Here is a 22,226-nt window from a genome sequence, read left to right as displayed (position 1 = left end):
ATTACTACCCTTTGAAAATAGGACGTTTCAAACTGGATTGACACAATAAAAACATACAATGACTCGTGTCACGCACTAATGGCAGATGGGTTTTAAAGAGTATGGTCAACCAAATCCCCCCAAAACACATTTTGTCTCATTCTCGATGCCATTAAGTGAGAAAATATGCTCTTCTCTCTTTTTTGGTAATGTGGGTGCGGCGACCTTGTAAGCACTCCACAAAAACCACTTCAGCACGGCCTGTGGTGCTGAGAGATGTTAATACCAGGTCCTTATGTTTGAAATGGATGGTGAGGTCAGTTTGTTAGTTTGTGACTGTGACTGGCTTGCAGGTATGAGGCTCTCCACTGAGTGAGTTATGGCTGTAATTTAGCCCTGATTACATTTACCATTACTTTACCTCTAATTAGACTGTCAATCAGGGCAGGTGAAGATGAAAGATGCAGTCAGACTGACTGTATAGGAATTATACTAAATTCAGGGTTGGTGACAAATGCATTGATTCAAGACGAGCTCGTGTTGCACAAAACCACCTCTTAACCTTCTGAAATTAATTACACCGTCAAGTCAAAGAAACGTAAAACATCAACAAAAGTACAGAGTGGCTCGCGTTCATATATTTATGTTTTTTAAATAAACACTCCCCATTTTATACATTGGGATACAGAATGTATTAATCACCTTGCTCTGTTCCCATTTCGGATAATGAATCCCTGCCTAGGTTTCAGCCCTGACCTCAGGGTCACACTTTATAGACGACCACTTCATCACAGAACAATCTGCAGGGCGACTGCAGACAAAAGACACACAGCCTCACCTGATGACCTTGCATCTTGATCCATGGAGAAAGGCTGGAGAATAAAATAAACAGGAAATAATAGGATATACAAAGTATAGTTGATCATCTCTATGGAGCCTTAGTGTACGTGTTTTTTATGTGTAGTTAGAAAGAAAGGAACACTTAAGGGTGACTTTGGTATAAGTGTTATTGAGTAATTGGGGCATTTAATGACTCTCTTATTTCAGGGTCAATTGAGCAGTGGATGGAGTTTTTACTGAACTGACACTTAGGGGTTGGGTGGTTTTGGAAATTTATCAGAGTAGGGATATTTTTGATGGTCTCACCAAAAGGTTAAAGTAATTGATATTTTTCAATGTCCTGTTTCTTTTTATACATAAGAAAAGCGCATAAGAGGTGATAAGTAGTATCTCCAAAACCAATGTTGATGCGATTGTATTTGTTGGGCTCATTTGGGGCAGGTCTGGCTTTACTTGTGTCACCCTTGTTTCATTTTTTTTGCCATAGCTGCTGTGGCTGGAGAGGCCCATACAGGAGCCCAAGAATAAAATCAGTGTGAGTAATGTTGTCTGATTGCTGAAAGGGTCAGCCACACTTGATGTTTTCAAAATGAATCTAACATTTGTCCCAGTGATCTTTGGGAACACTCCCAAAAATAAGTGATAATAAGTAACAGTGGCTAGGATGTGCCTAAGGCTTTGACTTTATGTATATCAGGTACTTTCACATTGACAAGTACGAGATATCTGAAAACAACACAATCTAGGGAATGGAAACTACTTCATGTAAGTACTTTGCCCCAATCAAAAGCTGTTCAAACAAGTGATTGCATTCTCACTTGAACAGTTTGCTGCAGATTGCCCATAATTTTTATGGGTAGAGTAAGTCAGAGTAAGCTCTGACTTCTGGCAAAACTGGATCAGATGGAGTAGGGGATGCATGTCCTTGCCTAGACCATTTTGCACCATCCCAAAACAGGTGTGGCGCAAAATACTTGCTATTACTTCTTTTCCCACCAACACAGTGCCAGTTCCTCATCTAGAATCACTTCTATGGATTTACACAAAGACTAATTGGGGTGATCGTGGCGCAAGAGTTGGGAGTTCGCCTTGTAATCGGAAGGTTGCCGGTTTGAGCCCCGGCTCGGACAGTCTCGGTCGTTGTGTCCTTGGGCAAGACACTTCACCCGTTGCCTACTGGTGGTGGTCAGAGGGCCTGGTGGCGCCAGTGTCCGGCAGCCTCGCCTCTGTCAGTGCGCCCCAGGGTGGCTGTGGCTACAATGTAGCTTGCCATCACCAGTGTGTGAATGGGTGGATGACTGGATATGTAAAGCGCTATATAAATACAGGCCATTTACCATTTTGATTTGCATCAGTAGCTCAAGGAAGGGAAATGTAGCAATGATTTGCAGATACAGACCACAGATTTTGTTTTCCATGGTTTTCTTTAAAACAAAATGATTCCAGAGTCAGTCATGTTTGATTCCCAAACTTCCACAGTGGCACCAAATCAGCGTAAAATTCAAATATGTGTCAAATGAAACAAAGACTGTGGCAATGGAGCCTAAAACACCACAGTTAGGAACGCAGACCTTTCTTCTCCAGTTGGACCTGATGGATGCTTATAAGCTCCACAAGATGATACAGGGCATGTTTGCGGAGACTCCATTGGCATCATGGAGTATTTGTAGTATGTTACAGCTGGTGGCTTTCATCATGACCCTGATTCAGGGCTCAAGACGTGGTTAAGCAATAAAGCTGCTCTGTACACCACAAACTGCAGCTATGACCCCTGCCCACCACCTCTCAGAGCTTTCCCAGATTTACCAGGGAACTGACAGGGACAAGAAGAGTCCATATGCCCTTCATGATGAAGAGAGTAAGGTTGGAAGAGTGGGGTAAGAGTGAGCATTTACAGAGCGAGATGTATAGGATGTATAGGATGTATAGGATAGGATACCATTCTCCACAGGTGTATTTAGGGAATAAATAGTGGTTGACAAAAGGAAGGAATGATTTTATTTTTTGGTTTTTGAACATCCACAGGTGCACTGTGTTTCCCACATTTGAACTCTTTTGACTCACTGGGGCATTGATTTAAGCAGTCTGATGGCAACTTGTCAATAAAGTGTTAGTGAGACAGGAAGGAGCAGAACAATAGAGTAGCTAAGAGTAGATTAAATTTTCTCTTTCATCATCACATGAAAAGCACATATAGTAAAGTATATATGCAGATCTATGAAAAAGCATCCCCCCCTTTCTGATTTAATTAAATATCAGACAAAAATCCAGTAAATACAAAATGCAGTTTTTAAATGACGATTAGACTCATTAAACGAAAAAAGCTATCTGGCCCTTTCTAAGTCTTTGGGACTCCAGTGAACCCCAGTAACAGTGATTATCCACACCTTAACAAAATTTGTAACACTAGAAACCTTCCCACAAGTTTATTCAACTCAATTCAATTCAATTCAATTCAATTCAATTTTATGTATACAGCACGAAATCACAACAACAGTCGCCTTTATATTGAAAGGTAGACCCTACAATAATACACACAGAGAAAAACCCAACAATCATATGACTCCCTTTGAGCAAGCACTCTGGCGACAGTAGGAAGGAAAAACTCCCTTTTAACAGGAAGAAACCTCCAGCAGAACCAGGCTCAGGGAGGGGCGGGGCCATCTGCTGTGACCAGTTGGGGTGAGAGAAGGAAGACAGGACAAAAGACAAAAAAAAGGCATTGATGATCTCAGTGAAATGTGGTGGTGATAGTGTAAAGGTCTGGAGCTGCTTTGCTTCTTCAGATCACTTGTTGGAATTGGTGGAACCATGAATTCTGCTCGCTAACAGAAAATCCAGATGACCTTCGATCCCCCCCCCCCCCCCCCCCCCCCAAAAAAAAAAAAAAAAAGACTGGAGTGGTCTAGTCAAAATCCAGACTTAAATCAGATTGAAATACTTTGACTTGACCTTAAACTGGTCATTCGTGCTTTTAAAACCCTCCAGTGTGGGTAAATTAAAACAATTCAACAAAAGCATGGACCAAAGATTCCTCCCCAGTGATGTCAGACACTCACTGCCAGTCACTGCAAATACTTCATTGTTTTTCGTAGCACAGCCAGTTAGGTTGGCATTTACTTTCTCACATAGGGCCAGGTGGGTTTGGACATTTTTTCCCCTAAATAAATGAAATGATCACTTAAAAAAACCCCCAACATTTTATATTTGCTTGGGTTATCTTTGTCTAATATTAAAATTTGTTTTATGATCTGATACATTTAAATGAGGCAAATATGCAAAAACCACAAAAAAATCCTAAAAAATCACGAATGGGGCAATACTTTTTCACGGCACTTCAGCTTTTCACAATACTTTCTTATGAATAAATGTATCACTATAATAAATAGAAGTATGATTATGGCTAAATAACAAAGTTTATCTTGCTGTAAATAGATGGTGGCTTTTATTAATCTATGCAGGACAATGCAGTGGTTTTATGGCATGGGTCACATCTGCTATGGGATAATGACAGGGGTAAGCCAAATGGAACATGAAGTATGTGCTTATTTGTGTGGGTAAGTGAACGTGTGCGTGTATGTGTGTGTGTGCATGTGTGCACACGCGCTGTGCAAGTGTGGTTGGGAGGGGGAATAATGAGTCTCCTATGAGCTATTACCCCTACCTTAGCTCCGCACTCTGCAATAATAAAAGCCAACATTGCAGAGCTCCCTAACAGGAGACTGCAACTCAACACACTCCTGATGCCAGTGATAAAGCGTTCACTTTTGACATGCAAACCTTTTTCCTGGATCAAAAATAAGTACGCTTTTCGATTCATGTATCAATACCATTTGTCAATAGTTTGGGAGTTTATCATGTAAGGGATCAGAACAGAATCACTGCATCCTACACAGAAAACAAGGTTTCAAGGCATTTCTGAATGATTCACTGTGGGCTAACAGTCTGTCATTTGAGGTCAGTCAGCTAACTATTGGCGGCTGTACTACATCTAAAACTGTCTGACCCTTAAGCCAATTATGCCATAGGTTTTACAGAGCAGAGTTTCAGCTCTAAGTACGATAAATCCAGATCCAAATGACACCAATACTTCTTTGGGGATCCATCAGAAGAGTTTTCCATCTATACAAATATGCAATGGAGAGAGATGATAATGCTTGATGCGCTGATTTGTAGCATAAAGTCCCAGAAATTAATCATTTCTTTTGATAATAATGATTACTGAACATGTGAGGTGATCTTTTTCTTTAATAACTTCTATAAGTCTTCACCAAATAAATAATACTGTAATTAAAAGAGCCCCAAGCCATAACCCCGCAATCAAAGATATCTGAGGGAAAAGAGAGAGAGAGAGAAAACTGTGGACGTGAATCCCCTTAGGATAAGCCGTGGTAGAGAGACGCAGAGTAATCCAGTGAAGTGGGGAGAGAGAGAGAGAGCGAGAGAGAGAGAGAGAGAGACCCGCTGCAGCGAGGCTCTGACATCAGAGCGTTATTAGTTCCCCTAGGTTGCCAGGGTGGGTGAGTAAGTGGGCGCATATCCTGGATGTCACGTAAACACTAGTTCCAGTGATTTACTGAGTTTGAGCGGCTTTATGGTTCGAAGAGTTCTCAATATGCTCCAAACACGCGACGTGAACGAGCAGGAGAGCAGCGGAGCGGACTGACAGAGACTCTCCAAGAGTTCACGGGATGTTCATGGCGTTAGGATGTGAGCTGAACTTGTGGTAGAATGGCCCATTATCACACATGGGCCTGTGAGGAATGGCAACTTTTTACCACCACCACCACTACAACCACCATCATCACCACCACCCTCCGAACACGGACCTGCGGCGGCTTTTCCACCGGCTCACCATCGCGTCCTCGCTGAGCATCCTCTGCTTTGCGTTGGTCTACTTTCTCACTGGATGCTGCGAGTCGGAACTGACAGAAAACTCTGAAATAAAGTCGCCCACGAGCGAATTCCTCGTGTCGGGGTCAGGATGGCCGTACGAGAGAAACGGAACCAGTTTTGCCAAAGAGAGTGTCACCGCAGCTGGAGAAGGCGCATTCGGCAGCGAGCATCCCGAGCTGGAGGCGAACAGCTCCGGGAAAGAGTGGACAGCCACTCGGAGGTTACCCCAGGCGCTGATTATAGGGGTTAAAAAAGGAGGCACCCGAGCACTGCTGGAGTTTCTGCGGCTCCATCCAGACATCCGCGCCCTGGGGTCTGAGCCGCACTTCTTCGACCGGCATTACGCACGGGGATTGGACTGGTACAGGTACGCGCACTTTACGCACAGAATCCAGCTCACCAGAAGTGCTGAAAGTACTTTAGTTTTTGCACGAGTTGCTCTTTGTTTTATTTTTCCTTTACAAAGTTTATCCTAAGAAGATGTGTCTTACAGATATCTGTATTTTTTAAAAGAGAAAACCAAAATGCTACAGTGCCCTAATAATTCTTGTCATTTAAATGACACAAATGATTCCAGTATTAGGTTTCTGTATTACATTCGAGAGCCAATTAGTAACCGCCAGCTTCATCTTGTGTACCCAAACACATCTACTGCTATTCCGAAGAGGTTTAGGTGACAGTCAAAGAGAATTTGCCATCTGGCTATACCAATCTGTGCATGCGTACACGTGTGTACTTGCCATACTTGCTGTGTGCGTGCATACGTGCCTGTTTGTTTGTAGGGCTGCAGAGAAAGAGAGCAGAGGCCTCCCAGACTGACTTCTCACAGAGCAGCAAAGTAATCATCTCTGGAGCCAGAGCCAGATGTTACTGTTGTCATGTGGCTCAGTTCTTGGGCTGTTTCATGACAACTCGGAAACACACACACACACACACACACACACACACACACACACACACACACACACACACACACTCTCTCTCTCTCTCTCTCTCTCTCTCTCTCTCTCTCTCTCTCTCTCTCTCTCTCTCTCTCTCTCTCTCTTCTAGGTCCAATTCAAGTTACTTAGACCTGGTAGAGGGGACTTTGAGGGAAAAAAAGTTCCCAACAGATGCTGGATTACACATTTTTGATTTTCATTCTGCTTTTCGAACTGTGCCTACTGTAAGCCTGTGCACCCACAGACCCGCAAACTGCTCCAAATATGACAGATTAAAACTGTATCCAAATCTGGATACAGTGTTGCATGCTGTTAACCAGCTTACAGTATATTACAGGGGCTCAATAATGGCTCTCATTGGCCTGGATCTGGGAGCCTGTTTGATACGTCAGCAGCAATTTAACCTATGACTCAGAGAGATAAAGTGAGAGAAGTAATATCTGCTTCCTGGGGAGTGTTTTTACATTGATGTGATCACATGCAAAGACAGGAAAACACACCACAGCCACCATCATGTCAAAAACTGTGGGATGTAAACATAATGAGAAAATTCCACAAATCTGGAAGTACTGAGAAAGCCACAGAGGCCTCATCTGTCTGCCTACATGTCTGCTCTGTGTGAGAGTGTGTATGTGTCTGTGTGTGCCACAAGATTATGTGTATGTGACACCAGATTGTCACATCTTACCCTCAGACCAGATGGGCCTCGCTGCATGTTGGGCCACTTGACATCACTGTCAGCTCTGTCAATTGACCTCTGACTCTAGGTCACTTTACGCTGAGAGTTAATGATGTGTTCACACCACTTCATAACAAGCAGTTCACAAAGGACAAAGGACATGGACCCCTTTGTTTGTGGTTATTGAAAAAATTCTTAAATTACTATTGTTTTTATTTGTATTTTCTAATGTTGATTTAAAAAAGACTGCAGTTCAAGAAGTTATACTATATATATATATATATATATATTCCTCAGTTGTACCAGCTTTATATATATGTATAATCATGTGAACAAAAGCCTTTCTAGTCAGAGTCTGGGACCTCCTATTAGTCCTATCACTGCAAAGAGGACAGTTTAATCACACTGCTGAGCTATTTCTCACAAAACGAAAGCCAATCTATCATGAAGGTCAAAGCTGAGCTGTAGAGGAAACTTTTCGGCATCATAAGAGAAACACAGCGCTCAAAAACATTACATTTATTTGATATCTGCTGTAACACCGGGCAGCATGGTAGTGTGGAAGTTAGCCCTGTTGCCTCACAGCAAGAAGGTCCTGAGTTTGACTCCACTGTTCTGTGTGGAGTTTGCATGTTCTCTGTGTTTTATGTGTGTTCTCTCCAAGTATTCCAGCTTCCTCCCACGGTACAAAGACATGCAATTAGTCGGGTTAGGTTAACTGGTCATTCTAAATGGCCCATAAGCAAATGGTTGTCTGTCTCAATGTGTTAGCCCTGGCTGGGAGCCTAACACATAGAGTGTACCCTACTTCTTGCCCTATGGTAGCTGGGATAGGCTCCAGCCCCCCACAACCACAAGGATGGATAGATGAATTCTAACAAAGAAGTAAATATTGCCAAAAGCTTTAAAAACTTTATTTTGGGGCAAAGTGACCAAAGTTTTTTTTTCAGATTTGACTGGTCTTTCATACATTTTTTTATGTGTCAGTGAAGTTAAAGCTATTATAGACAATGCTCAAAAACAAACTGAGTAAATGGGTGCATAGAAGTATTAAAGATGGCTGCCAAGTTATGAGACTTACTTCTGGAGTGACCACAAATTGCTTGCTTAGCTACTGGTCACGCAATCGTTATTATTATTATGTATTTCTTGACAATTGAAAGTAAAGTTATTCTTGTTTCTGTGCAAGTTTGAAGGAACTTAATACATAAATTACAAAATATCTTTAAAAAGGCATCCTATTTTTTTTTTTTAAAACAAAATGTAGTTGATTTCGTTTTGCTTCTCTTCTATAATTTATGTGTGAGATGTAAATGCCAGAACATGACATGCAAAAACGAATTAGCATATTTTTGAGGGGGGTTAGCTTACAAGTAGTCTTATTATTGTTATTTTTTTTCCCGATTAAATACTTGAACCAAAGATGGAGTTTGTACAGGGAGTGCAGAATTATTAGGCAAGTTGTATTTTTGAGGAATAATTTTATTATTGAACAACAACCATGTTCTCAATGAACCCAAAAAACTCATTAATATCAAAGCTGAATGTTTTTGGAAGTAGTTTTTAGTTTGTTTTTAGTTTTAGCTATTTTAGGGGGATATCTGTGTGTGCAGGTGACTATTACTGTGCATAATTATTAGGCAACTTAACAAAAAACAAATATATACCCATTTCAATGATTTATTTTTACCAGTGAAACCAATATAACATCTCCACATTCACAAATATACATTTCTGACATTCAAAAACAAAACAAAAACAAATCAGTGACCAATATAGCCACCTTTCTTTGCAAGGACACTCAAAAGCCTGCCATCCATGGATTCTGTCAGTGTTTTGATCTGTTCACCATCAACATTGTGTGCAGCAGCAACCACAGCCTCCCAGACACTGTTCAGAGAGGTGTACTGTTTTCCCTCCTTGTAAATCTCACATTTGATGATGGACCACAGGTTCTCAATGGGGTTCAGATCAGGTGAACAAGGAGGCCATGTCATTAGTTTTTCTTCTTTTATACCCTTTCTTGCCAGCCACGCTGTGGAGTACTTGGACGCGTGTGATGGAGCATTGTCCTGCATGAAAATCATGTTTTTCTTGAAGGATGCAGACTTCTTCCTGTACCACTGCTTGAAGAAGGTGTCTTCCAGAAACTGGCAGTAGGACTGGGAGTTGAGCTTGACTCCATCCTCAACCCGAAAAGGCCCCACAAGCTCATCTTTGATGATACCAGCCCAAACCAGTACTCCACCTCCACCTTGCTGGCGTCTGAGTCGGACTGGAGCTCTCTGCCCTTTACCAATCCAGCCACGGGCCCATCCATCTGGCCCATCAAGACTCACTCTCATTTCATCAGTCCATAAAACCTTAGAAAAACCAGTCTTGAGATATTTCTTGGCCCAGTCTTGACGTTTCAGCTCGTGTGTCTTGTTCAGTGGTGGTCGTCTTTCAGCCTTTCTTACCTTGGCCATGTCTCTGAGTATTGCACACCTTGTGCTTTTGGGCACTCCAGTGATCTTGCAGCTCTGAAATATGGCCAAACTGGTGGCAAGTGGCATCTTGGCAGCTGCACGCTTGACTTTTCTCAGTTCATGGGCAGTTATTTGGCGCCTTGGTTTTTCCACACGCTCCCTGTTGACTATTTTGAATGAAACGTTTGATTGTTCGATGATCACGCTTCAGAAGCTTTGCAATTTTGAGACTGCTGCATCCCTCTGCAAGATATCTCACTATTTTTGACTTTTCTGAGCCCGTCAAGTCCTTCTTTTGACCCATTTTGCCAAAGGAAAGGCCGTTGCCTAATAATTATGCACACCTGATATAGGGTGTTGATGTCATTAGACCACACCCCTTCTCATTACAGAGATGCACATCACCTAATATGCTTAATTGGTAGTAGGCTTTCGAGCCTATACAGCTTGGAGTAAGACAACATGCATGAAGAGGATGATGTGGACAAAATACTCATTTGCCTAATAATTCTGCACTCCCTGTATAATGCAAACATACAAGCTAGCAACATGTATAAACATAAATAGCCTACTCAAAAATGCAGATTTTCAAGACAAAGCTTAGTTGTGATAACATTAAGGCTGGATAATAATTTTACTGTTTACTTTCCCTTTAAAAAAGTCTGGCTAACCTGTAGCTAGACACAGCTCTCTGTGAATGGTATTCATGGCCATTGATCAATGGTCTTTGATCAGTAGTTGTTGATCAATGATCATAGTAAAGATCAAGAAACTGACCTCACAGCCCATTGTTCCCTCAGTTGTACCAGCTTCAGTCATTAAGCAAATATGCTGTTTATAATGTTGGAGAAACCTGCAGTCAGCTGAGACTGAAGAAGTCACCTGGATGATGACAAACATTTCTCCCACTGAAAACGCCACGTGCAGACGAACAGAATCAGCCTTTTGGGAGCTAACCTGTAGGTTTGTCAGGCTGCTCATATTCTGTGCCATGTTCCAAAATATCAATAATTATAGCTTTACAATGTTTTGCAAATGAACTATAGCTTAGAGAATACAAATAAGACTCAGCATCAACTTTTGGAAATAAGACTCATGTTGTAATAAATGAGAATGAGGCATAAGGCAAAAATGCACTTTTTCTAACAGATGGTTAATGGAGGGTCAGCTTCAGTGCATACTTTGTCAACATGACATTTTTGTGTAGATACTTTTGTTTTGTTTTTTTTTCAGTTTAAATTAAAGAGGATGAGATATAGTGTATCTTCTTTAGAATCACCCCCTCTTCCATTTGGGAGTAAAATAACATTTAGCTTCCCCAGGACTATTGAGATCAGAGTCCTTGACAAAGATCCACTAATGGCGTTGAAGCAGAGATTGGATCTGGAAGAGCGCTGCGATGGGCCCTGAGATGGACTGGAAGTTTCCTCCTTACTGTGCTGCCTGGGATCGATAGCGCTATCTCCTCGCTCTGACCTTGGGTTGACTCCAGCGTTAGAGCAGTTAGCTTTGGTCAGCTCGGCTTCTGTTACAATTAGCAGGAAGCTTTCTCCTACATTGGCATAACCACCCCCCTCCCTCCCTTTCTCGCATAGGCACACAGGGGTCATGTTACTCACAGCTTTTTTCTCTCCAAGCAACTCCGGATGAATCCATTAAAATTGCTCAGCTAGCAATTCACATTCTCCCTCATGATGCTTTCTTATTGAAAGATGGCATGACTGGCGGATGGAGAGCAAAAAAAGGAGGGGGTGAGGGGTAAAGTGGATGAGGAAGAGATAAGGCTTGGGTGAGCTGGAGGTTAAAGGGTGAAGCCAGTGTTACCGCAGCCTCACACATCTCTGCTGACCTTTGCTTCAACCCAAGGGACTGTTATCAGAGCTGGGCTCGTGTGTGTCTGCGTGTTTGTGTGTGTGTGTGTATCTTTGGGTTTGGCTATAGACATTCTGTCCTCCAGACAGCTGAGCTGGTTGTATTTCGTTCCTGAGGTACAGTGAGATTTATCAATATATTATTGATTCTAATTTACTGGCAGTAAAAAATGTGACTCTTTTAATAAAAAGCAGCTTTATGCTTTGTGGTTGGAAGCCCATGGATAGCCATAGATAGTATAGACGATGAATGTAGCTTCCATATTTGTAAAGTAAAGCCAACATATATGCGTGAAAAAACTGCACCTGTGACACTTTTTGATTGCTAAAAAAACTCCAGTTTTGCTGCAACAGTCTGTTGTAAAATGGTCCTCAGATATCTGCTCTGTGAGCTTAGTAAACACATTTCTGAGCATATCCAGTTTCACAACACTACGATGGTGAGAAGCGTGCAGCTCAGGGCTTTACAACAACCAGTGGCAGGTGTCATGGAGGCTACTACCTGTCTAGCTAGCTAGCCTACTAGCTAGCCAGCTAACTGTATATAAAAGATAGATCATTAGTGTTTTGATTGCAGAAATGGTCGATTTCTGGAGTAAAACTGGCTGTATTTGGCTGAGAAAGTGTTATCTGTTAAGCATTCACAAGCAGTCAGGTGCAGTGCAAATAGACACGAAGGTCAAAGTCAATAATTCAAATTAGCAGAGCTGAGGCAGACAGCTGCAGTTTAAAAGTGTAAAGGAGAGATCACCCAGACTACAGCTATTATAACGTGGAGAGCTGTTTAATTATTTATTTATTTATTGGTACCATGGTTGAAAAAAGTTTTTAATACTGTAAAGTTGGGCATTTTAACATGTGATTTCATGGGAGGGGTTTATCTAACTGCTATCTGAGACAGCCTCATGTGACCACTAGAGGAGCTGCAGATTCTGGCACGTCAGTGTTAGCATCTTTTTTCAGATGTGGAGGCAGCCTCTTTGTTCCGGACACACCAACTTACCTTGGCATAAATCTACAAGTTCCTGAAAATTGATTAAAAAAACACCCAAAAAACTTTTATTAAGTTCTTGGAGCAGTGTGAAATCCTAAAGTTCTGCTTTATTTGTAGTTACTTTAAGTTTAGTCTTCAGCGGTGAATGTTAGATTCTTCCTGAGCCTCACAGATAATTTATTTTTCACTACCTCGACTTGAAATTTATGCTTAGGATCAAATAAGCCAATAACATTTTAAGATATTTAAAGGCATAAATCTTTATGTATTTTTTTGTATTTAAATAAGACCAATTTCACTGAAACCTTTTTAAAACATAAAACTATTTGTTGAAATTTATTCCATAAATAAATAAATAAAAAATAATGTTTTAATGCTCCATTATTTTACTTTCCCCCCCAAATTGGTATTTTTTTTCACCAGCACTGATATCAGGGGTTTGATTTCATAGTAAGCTGTTAAAACTACACTGACTGAGAGGTTTTCTAATGCTGTGGGAGACCTACTGGGACTTTTAATTGCAATCCAGGATCAGCTGCTCTGATGGCACCGGTGCATTTGCAATTAATCCTGAACTCGTTAAGGGATGCTTTTAAATTCATACCAATACACTGCTGAGTTTTTCTTGCAATGACACAACACATGGTGTTACTTTTGTTTTTTGTGTATGTGTAATAGAAAATAATTATCATGTAAATAACACAAGAACAGTTGCCTAAACATTTGATGTCCAGCAGGAGTTAGAGAGAAACATGAAACCGAAATTTTTAGATGAATCTGATCTGATTTATTGATATTCTTTGGTGATATTCCACACACACACACACACACACACACACACACACACACACACACACACACACACACACACACACACACACACACACACATTTGTGCGCACATGTGTGTGTATAATTTTGATAAGTTGTTATGAAACAACACACTAAAGTATGAAGTAATTAAAGCTATACTTGATTTTGGTGGCTTTGTGTAACTGGGGTTCAGGTGTGATCTCTCTGTTCCTCGTACTGTACAGGAGGTAATCACCATAAGGCCTAGACGGGTGGGGCGATCTGGCTCTCATTAGGGCACTCCCCCGGGGTTTGGAAAGCAAAGGCTGGGGGTGGTCTGGGGCCCCTCTATGATGGATGTCTCCTGGAAGTGGACAGGGCACATCCACAATAGACCGACCACTTAATGGTCCCCCATACAGAGGAAATGGATGAATGGTCCCTCAAAAACACAGTCATGCATATGTACAAACACAAAAATACACACCCAAATCTCATATTTGACTCATAAGCAGGCAGCCAGGTGTGTATAATGAATTCCGCCAATATGTTGCTGCTCTTTAAATGGCTATTGTTTCCTCCTTGGATCAAACATCAAAGATTAACAGACCACTTTTTCATTCTTTGATCCAGCACACCCTCAAATCCTCAGATTCTTTGCTGCATATTTCCTGCTATACATGATGAAGAATGCAATTGCTTCACATTTATTAACACACACACATCACATGAAACAGTATGCTACTGATGAGCCTCTAGAGGGTCCTGGCTCCTTTAGTCTCCACCTGCTTCTCTTGGTCCCAGCTGAGGCTCAACGCTGCATTACCAGTTGTACTCCATCCCTTTACATTCACACCAGCACCCCCTCACTTCCCACCCCATCATAACATTCACCCCAGGTCATGTCATCCCTACTGTCACTGGCTAAGCACCATTCGCACCCACCTATACGTGGTAACCCCTAAGCCCCTACAGGATCAGCAGCCATTGGCCTTGGCTGGCCTGAAGTAATTCACCAGGGAGGTGTGCAGAAATATTGGAAATCAGGAGACAAAAGAGGGATTCCTCAAAGGAAAAGGGGCTCATTGTAAGGGGCTGGATAATCCACGTGTTCATCTTCCTGGATGTTTGATCTCGCGCTCAGGAGAAAATGAGCAATGAGCGGTAAAAGGATGCAGCTAAAACAGGAGCTTCAAAACTGCTAATTTATTAAGCTTTGTTGGGGGGTGGGGGGCATTTTCTCTGTAACACATGGTGTCTCCAGGCACTTCTATTCGCCTGCCAGTGAACACAAGAGGTTAATACTACTAATGTGGGGACAGACCATAAAAAGATACCACTTTGTGTCACTGTACAAAAGTAATGCCATCATAACATGTTAATGTTGGCATTACTCTGGGAACGTTTGTGATGCAGTATTCCTATTTATTCACCAGTTGGTGACCCTCCGAGGCTGTTTATTTGGTCTACTTTGGGTTTTGGTCACGCACTTTAGTGAAGTTCAGGTTTCTTAAGTTATACTTAATTGGGAATAATATTTCTTCACATAATGTTCTTCACGAATAGTCATGCAGAACTACATGTAAAAAGCGGACTTTTTAAAAATACACTTGTAATATTTAATTTAGTTTGTTACTGTTGTTACTGTCTTGGAGGAACTGTGACCACATCATTTCCTTCTGATTACTCATTTATTTTTCATACCAATAACAAGTAAATATAAAACACCACACACTATTTTTTCCTAGCAAAATTACTCTTTTTTGATCCTGCCCCGTCAGCACCACTTCAACCAGTGACATTGTTTCTGATCTGGACGAAATGTTGCATACCTTTATTCTTATACCTCCAAGAGCACAAAGTTCCCTATGCCAAAAGTACGATGAAGCCATATTTAGTTATCAGAAAAAACTAATGGCTATTTTGTCAATCAATTAGTGTGTCTTTGCTAACCTCATAGCAGAAGCATATTTGGAATACATCTTATCTTTTGATGGTGCTCTTAGGAGCAGTAATTAGCTCTTTGTGCTTAGGTAATGGTATGGGGCTCTTGGCTCTCAGGCTATTCACAGACAGATTGCTAATGGAGGTGCGTTTGTATCCACTCCCATCATTCCTTCATCAGTCACCCACCCCTTTCATTTAAAACACTCTAGCAAATGCTCTGGCTCACACACACACACACACACACACACACACACACACACACACACACACACACACACACACACACACACGATCTTTTAAAGGGTCTGGTAAAAATCCACTACACCCACCATTTATGTCTTCAGAGCATTTGTGTGTGTGTGTGTGTGTGTGTGTGTGTGTGTGTGTGTGTGTGTAGGATGTTTCTTTTTTAAATGTGTCTTTTTCTGTGTGTGTTAGACTGTGAGAAATTGGTCCACAGGGAGACCAGAAGCATGACAGCAAATGCTTGACTAATGAGTGAATAATGAGTGTATGTTTGTGTTTTGCAGAATGTGTGTGTGTGTGTGTGTGTTTATGGGGCCATGTAACAGACTGTACGGCTCCTCCTGTCTAGGGTATTGGAGTTAAAAGGGAAGTCTTCAGGCTAAGTGGTGGTGAGCACTGCCTCACACTGATCAGATCAAATGAAATCGCTCTGAGTGTGTTTGTGAAACTCCTAGAAGTAGGGCCGTGTGGTGGGTAGTAGGTGGATGTATTGACAGGTTGCAGGTGCGACCGAAGCCTGACTGAGCTGACAGGTAGAACATCAATTGATCAGCAGTGTTTCTCTTTCTCTTTCTCCTCTTTTTGTAAAAAAAAGTATCTTCCTCTTATTATCAAGGTGTCATTTATGAGAACATTTTTATTGATTCTGTTTTCTGATACAGCCTTTAAATAGGAGGCTGCATCTCACTCACACACACACACACACACACACACACACACACACACACACGCACACACACACACACACACACACACACACACACACACAGTGAAGATACCTTATTACTTATGATTTGTTTCCTTAGACAGAAACACATGAATTAGAATATTACTTAAGGATTTGGCAACAGTGGGAACAAAGAACTCCTTTTTACAGTTTTTTCTGAATGCTTAAACCCTAACTGTGATTCCTGTAGCACAATCTCTAAAACTATTCAGACTTATAGCAAAACCACTCACTGAGTTTGCAAAACTAAAAGCACAAAAACTGCTTTGCACTCAGTTTGCAATTTTGTAACACACACTTTGCAAAACTGTAGGCACAATTCACTGCACAACACTCAATTACCAAATTTCCAACACACTCCTAGCAAAAGTATACACATGTATGGCTATCAACACTAATTTGCCAACTGTCTGGCACACTTTCACATGTGAAAACTTTCTTAGATAATTAGTTCACTTTGCAATCAGCCTAAGCACTATAATACAGGTAAGCTGTGTGTGCGGAGTACAATGGAGGGAGCAGGAAGAGTGAGAAGTAGAGGAGGCCGAGGAAGAGGACGTGGAGGTGAAGAAGTAGGATGAAGAGGACGACAAGGACAAGGAGGAGCAAGAGGTTGACGAGGAGGGGGCAGAGGAAGATGAGGAGGGGGGAGAGGAAGGGTAGGAAGAGTAAGAAATAGAATTGCTGATGACATCAGAGCTACAATAGTGGACCATGTAATCAACCGTGGAATGACCCTGAGGGTAGCTGGCCAACGGGTCCAGCCTAACTCGAGCCGCTACACTGTAGCAAGTACCATAAGGACATCTTGAAATGAGAATCGGTGAGTACAGTCACTTCGCACAAAGATTTGTAGCACTGCCATATGCCAATGAGAAACACACCAATACCAGTGATGTAAAAATACTGAAATTGTTACTTTACAGAATTGCTAGATGACCAGATGCTGGGGCAGAGGAAGCATGTTCACTGCAGACCAAGTAACCCATATAGTCATTATGGAGATTGCAAATAATCCTATACTTGGAAATAAACACTTGTGTTTGTTTTGATGTGTGTGAATAAACACCAGTACTTGAAGTTTGGATCCCTCTATGCTTATGGATCTATGACAGAAGTATGAGCTCAAACTGACATAGCCTACCTTGTGCACAGAGAAAGCAAAAGCCAGATGTGTTTTGTATTCATACCATCAGTGTGCAGTTGGCGCATTGTGTGCTTAGTAGATGATGGCTTGTGTGTACTGTTTGATACGGAAACACCATTTTTACGAAGGTGTGAGGAGTTAATCTAGCTGTGTTTGCTTTTGCAAGAGAACTACAATGTTTTGATTATTGGGTGACAGGTTTTCTTATTTGTGTGAAGAGTTTTGCAAAATTAGCCAATAGTTACAAAAAATGTGCTTAAGCAATCAGAAAAAACTGTAATAAGATAAGATAAGATAAGATAACCTTTATTAGTCCCACACGTGGGAAATTTGTTTTGTCACAGCAGGAGTGGACAGTGCAAAAGTTATGAGGCAAAAATTAGAATACAATAAGAATAAATACAGTACACAACTGTACAGAATAGAATAAAATAAAATACTATATACAGTAGAATAAAATAAAATAAATATACAATAAGATAAAAATAGAATACAAATACAAATACTATATACAACTGAGTAAAAATACAACGATGACAGAAAGGATTATTGCACTTAGTATTATTGCATATGTATGGATGTGTGTGCTTGATCAGTTAAAGTCTTTATTATGGAGTCTGACAGCAGTGGGGAGGAAAGACCTGCGAAATCTCTCCGTCCCACACCGTGGGTGCCGCAGTCTCCCACTGAAGGAGCTGCTCAGTGCTGTCACAGTCTGCTGCATGGGGTGGGAGATGTTGTCCATCAGGGATGACAGCTTAGCCGCCGTTCTCCTGTCACTCACCACCTCCACTGGGTCCAGAGGGCATCCTAGAACAGAGCTGGCCCTTCGGATCACCCTGTACAAACGTCAGAAGCAGAAAATTACGACCAGTTTCCAAAAGTTCTGTGGAGCATTTTAGTTTTTCTGAATACCATCACTAAACAGGTTTATAGTGTTAGTGACATTTATGACATGACATGAATCTGGTGTATGTAGCAAAGCATTTAAAAGCAGCCAGTGATCCTATATGCCTAAATTATATAGCACATAATAGCATTGTGGATATTAGTAGCAGTCAAATTATGAACATAATTCCTCATTCTGAATCTCAACTAAAGCTACAAGAAAAGTTTTGTTAAGAGAATACAGAATCCTAATTTAAGGTGATATACAGGATTAGCCATAACAACTTCCCATCTTTATTTATTATTTATTTCTATTGATTTATTTATTATTATTTATCTATTTTTTTTAATTATTACTTCTAATAAATCTGTTTCTATTGTTTACATTTTTATTCTCGGATTCTTCTTGAGTAGCTTTGCATCATCATTTCAAAATAATCCTAATTTACTGAATACTGGCCCTTTGTGCAGTCTCTTAGTTCATCCCTTATCTGAAACAAGCCTTTTTAGCTTTAAAACAGCTTTTGTCTGATTGGCTGTTCTATTTCTCAAAGGTGCCCAAAATAACTAACTGAATAATTGATAATGGAAATAAAAACACATAAAAAGGTTAAATCATTTTTATCTTTGCCAAATTTGTTGTGATGTTTTTATCATGGAAACTGGCTGTCAGTCATCTTACTGCTAAATGAGACCATTTAAGGTCTACTAATATTCAGTATCATCAAATATAGAGAGGCTGTCTTTACATTTCATGCGAAGATTAAATTATAACAGGACACCTTGTCCATTGGGGTCTTTTTGGAAACAAATGAGGTTTTCCTAAATACGCTGAAACCCTGTGTTTGCCTTAACTACCTATTTAGAATCAGCTCTTTAGCTTACAACGTAACACCAGCTGAAATGCTGATTCAGAGCTGCTTATGATCGTTCCACTGTGGCTGCTTGTGTTTGGTCAGCCAGTCAGGTGTGTGGCAGGTGTGTTAGCAGATGTCCCTGAATCCCCAGACAGTCCTTTGGGGCCTCTGGAGTCTTTTATCTCTAAATGAGTCCCATCTGCTGGGCTTCTGCTGCGGAGGTGGAGGTGAACAGAGTGAGGTGCATTCAAGGAAATCTGTTTTACGTACCTGCCTCTTTGTCTGGTTCACAGAAGAAATCTTGCTCGGACACTCTGATGCGATGTGTGTCAAAATGATTAATAGGGTCATATGAGGGAATGTGTAGAGACCTTTGTGATTACTGTACTGATTTTCAAGAAAATACCTATATGTACCCATATGTGCAGATACATGTTTTCAGGATATAATTTCAAATGCTGAACTAGTCATTTAAAACCTTTATTTTTACTCTTTAAATAGTCACATGTTAGACAAAATCTCACATGGTGGATAATGAAGAAAATGTACTAACATTAAAAACATAGATCCATTATTTTTCCAGTGGAGTAGTTCCTCCATATACACGCATTTCATACCAGCCTCAATCTTTTGCAAGGATTTATGTTTCTGACTTGTGTAAATTCATCTGCTTACTTTCATGTGCAGAAGTATAATGCCCAAAGCCCTGGATGGCCAGATTGTTATGGAGAAGACGCCTCGTTACTTTGTTACCGTGGAAACACCAGCGCGAGTCCATGCCATGTCTAAAGATGTGAAGCTGATCGTAGTCGTCCGTGACCCTGTGACCCGAGCCATATCTGACTACACACAGATCATCTCCAAGACCCCAAACATCCCCGCCTTTGAGAGTCTAGCCTTCAAGAACCAAACCACAGGTACAGATACAACTAAATGCGAGGATTTGATTGTACTTCTCATGAAGATGTTTTCATTTTTTTCTATTATGGGTTTTTTTTTTCAGTTTGCCCAGTCAGCTATGCATAGCATCTCTAACTTTATGAGTCAGAGATTAGTTTAATTTCCAGACAGCTCCACTATCTGTAGGCATTTGCAAATGCTGCCACAAGCTGCATTTAATAGTTGTATCAATTAGCATTTATTTACACCTGCCAAAGTGTTTTACATCCAACATTTTGACAATGAGAAGTTTCCTGTTTCCTTACTAGGAGCTTGGGATGCTTGGTGTTTACAAGATATCAGCATTCATCTTGGTTCTAGTGATATAGATGATTGGTGTGGGGTCAAAAAGTGAACACAGGGGGCGAAATCCTCATCATCTGACCATCCTTATCTAGGAGTAAAGATGACATAAATCACATGCATTGCTCTCTCTGCCTCCCGTGCCTTTGTCTCTAGGTCAGATCGACTCTCTGTGGAGCCCGCTGTGGATCGGTCTGTATGCCCAACACATGGAGCGTTGGCTGGCCTGGTTCCCCAGAAATCAGATCCATCTGGTCAGCGGGGAAAGGCTCATCTCAGACCCAGCCGGGGAACTGGGCAAAGTCCAGGAATTTCTGGGCCTCCAGAGGATTGTCACAGACAAGCACTTCTACTTCAACAAAACTAAAGGCTTCCCGTGCCTCAAGAAGCCGGAGGGAAGTAGTAAACCGCACTGCCTGGGCAAGACAAAAGGGAGGACGCACGCCTCCATCAACCCAGAGGCGATTCAGAGACTGAGGGATTTCTACAAGCCTCACAACCAGCGCTTCTATCAGATGGCAGGACAGGATTTTGGATGGCAGTGACCCTTTGACGGGGTGGAATTTGGGGCTTTTTGTTGGCACTGTTTTGAATAGACGCCTGTGTTAACATGCCATCTGATTGAGACAAATGCAGCGACTCAGAGTGCAGAAGAGAGAGCCAGTTATCTGCTTATGACCAGCCAAGCAGCATTGCAGAGACTTTGTTAATAAAAACCCTGTGTCAATCCATTCAACTCTACCAATCAATCACCTTATGTTTGAAAGACAGCCGTGTCTTTTTCTATACGACAGATTGCTCAAAGTGGTTAACATTTATATGTAAAGGTGGTCATGAGAATGTGGTTGCTGTAAGTTGTGGCTGTATAATTGTAGAACAGTGAAAACACCGTAGCTTTTAGTGTCTCTGCAGTTTAATCCCGGTGCTCAGTAGACTGTACAAGGAACTCAAGATCTGATGCATTTTCACCCTCCTCAATTTCCATAACTTTCTCTTTCGACCTGTTTGTTTTCTAATCTTGCTGGTTAAGAATTTAAGAGCAATCAGTGCCTACATGTTGAGCACCATCCTCCAAGCATTGTTTCTGAAATAAAGTGGGATGAATCTTTCATGCGGCGAGCAGCAGAAGGGTGAGCAAGAGAATCTTTGTATGAGCTCAGATTTGACTGAGTGGTTTTGTATTCTTGAATAATGAATGCGGATAAATGGATGTAGGGGAAGCGGTGTGGATCACTTGCCGCTTGGCACATTTATGTGAAGGATTTAAGTTGGTATCCCGCTGCAAAACCAGCATCCTGTGCTGCACCTTGAACAAGGTAAAGGGAACCACTGGAGGACAACAGAAACAAGAAGTTAAATGAATGCAGAGGTTCAACCCGCCGATGAGCCATTTCAGTGGACTTTGATGTACGAAGCTTTTCCGCTTCTGCTTACAGGGTTGTCAGTTTTCAGTTTGCATGTATTTGCACTTGTATGAAAGCATAAAAAAGACACCTATTTTTCAGCAAAGATTTCTTTCCCACAGCTCTTCTTGCTCATTGTTTTCTGTTGCTATAAGCTCTTACTGAGCTCGGATGACAAATGATTGAATTTCTATTGAATGGCATTAGTGCAATTGCTTTGCAAATGTAAAGGCTGCAGATTGCCTCGGTGGTAAGATTCAAAAAGTCTGGTGGTATCTGTAATAAAGTGAAACAATACTTTAATGTCTGA

General features: G+C 41.2%; 1 protein-coding gene across 1 annotated transcript; it reads left to right on the top strand.

Moving 5' to 3' along the window:
- Positions 1 to 5,265: 5,265 nt before the first annotated feature.
- On the top strand, positions 5,266 to 22,037 carry hs3st3l (heparan sulfate (glucosamine) 3-O-sulfotransferase 3-like). The gene is made up of 3 exons (XM_085283708.1): positions 5,266 to 6,082; positions 19,959 to 20,188; positions 20,670 to 22,037. Exons 1-3 carry the CDS (start codon positions 5,583 to 5,585, stop codon positions 21,056 to 21,058), a joined length of 1,119 nt encoding a protein of 372 aa, XP_085139834.1. The 5' UTR covers positions 5,266 to 5,582; the 3' UTR covers positions 21,059 to 22,037.
- Positions 22,038 to 22,226: the final 189 nt, after the last annotated feature.

This window comes from Mchenga conophoros, linkage group LG8, assembly GCF_057382185.1.
Source record: "Mchenga conophoros isolate Kocher_MC1m ecotype Shallow Benthic linkage group LG8, M_conophoros_male_GT1.1, whole genome shotgun sequence".
Classification (NCBI taxonomy): domain Eukaryota; kingdom Metazoa; phylum Chordata; class Actinopteri; order Cichliformes; family Cichlidae; genus Mchenga; species Mchenga conophoros.
The sequence above is the reverse complement of the archived record's forward strand: the minus strand, read 5'-3'. Positions and strand labels throughout refer to the sequence as shown.

Coding starts and splice junctions, on each gene's coding strand:
- hs3st3l (XM_085283708.1), top strand. CDS start 5,583: ATGGCAACTTTTTACCACCACCACCACTACAACCACCATCATCACCAC. Junction 6,083..19,958: donor CGGGGATTGGACTGGTACAG/GTACGCGCACTT, acceptor TTTCATGTGCAG/AAGTATAATGCCCAAAGCCC. Junction 20,189..20,669: donor CTTCAAGAACCAAACCACAG/GTACAGATACAA, acceptor CTTTGTCTCTAG/GTCAGATCGACTCTCTGTGG.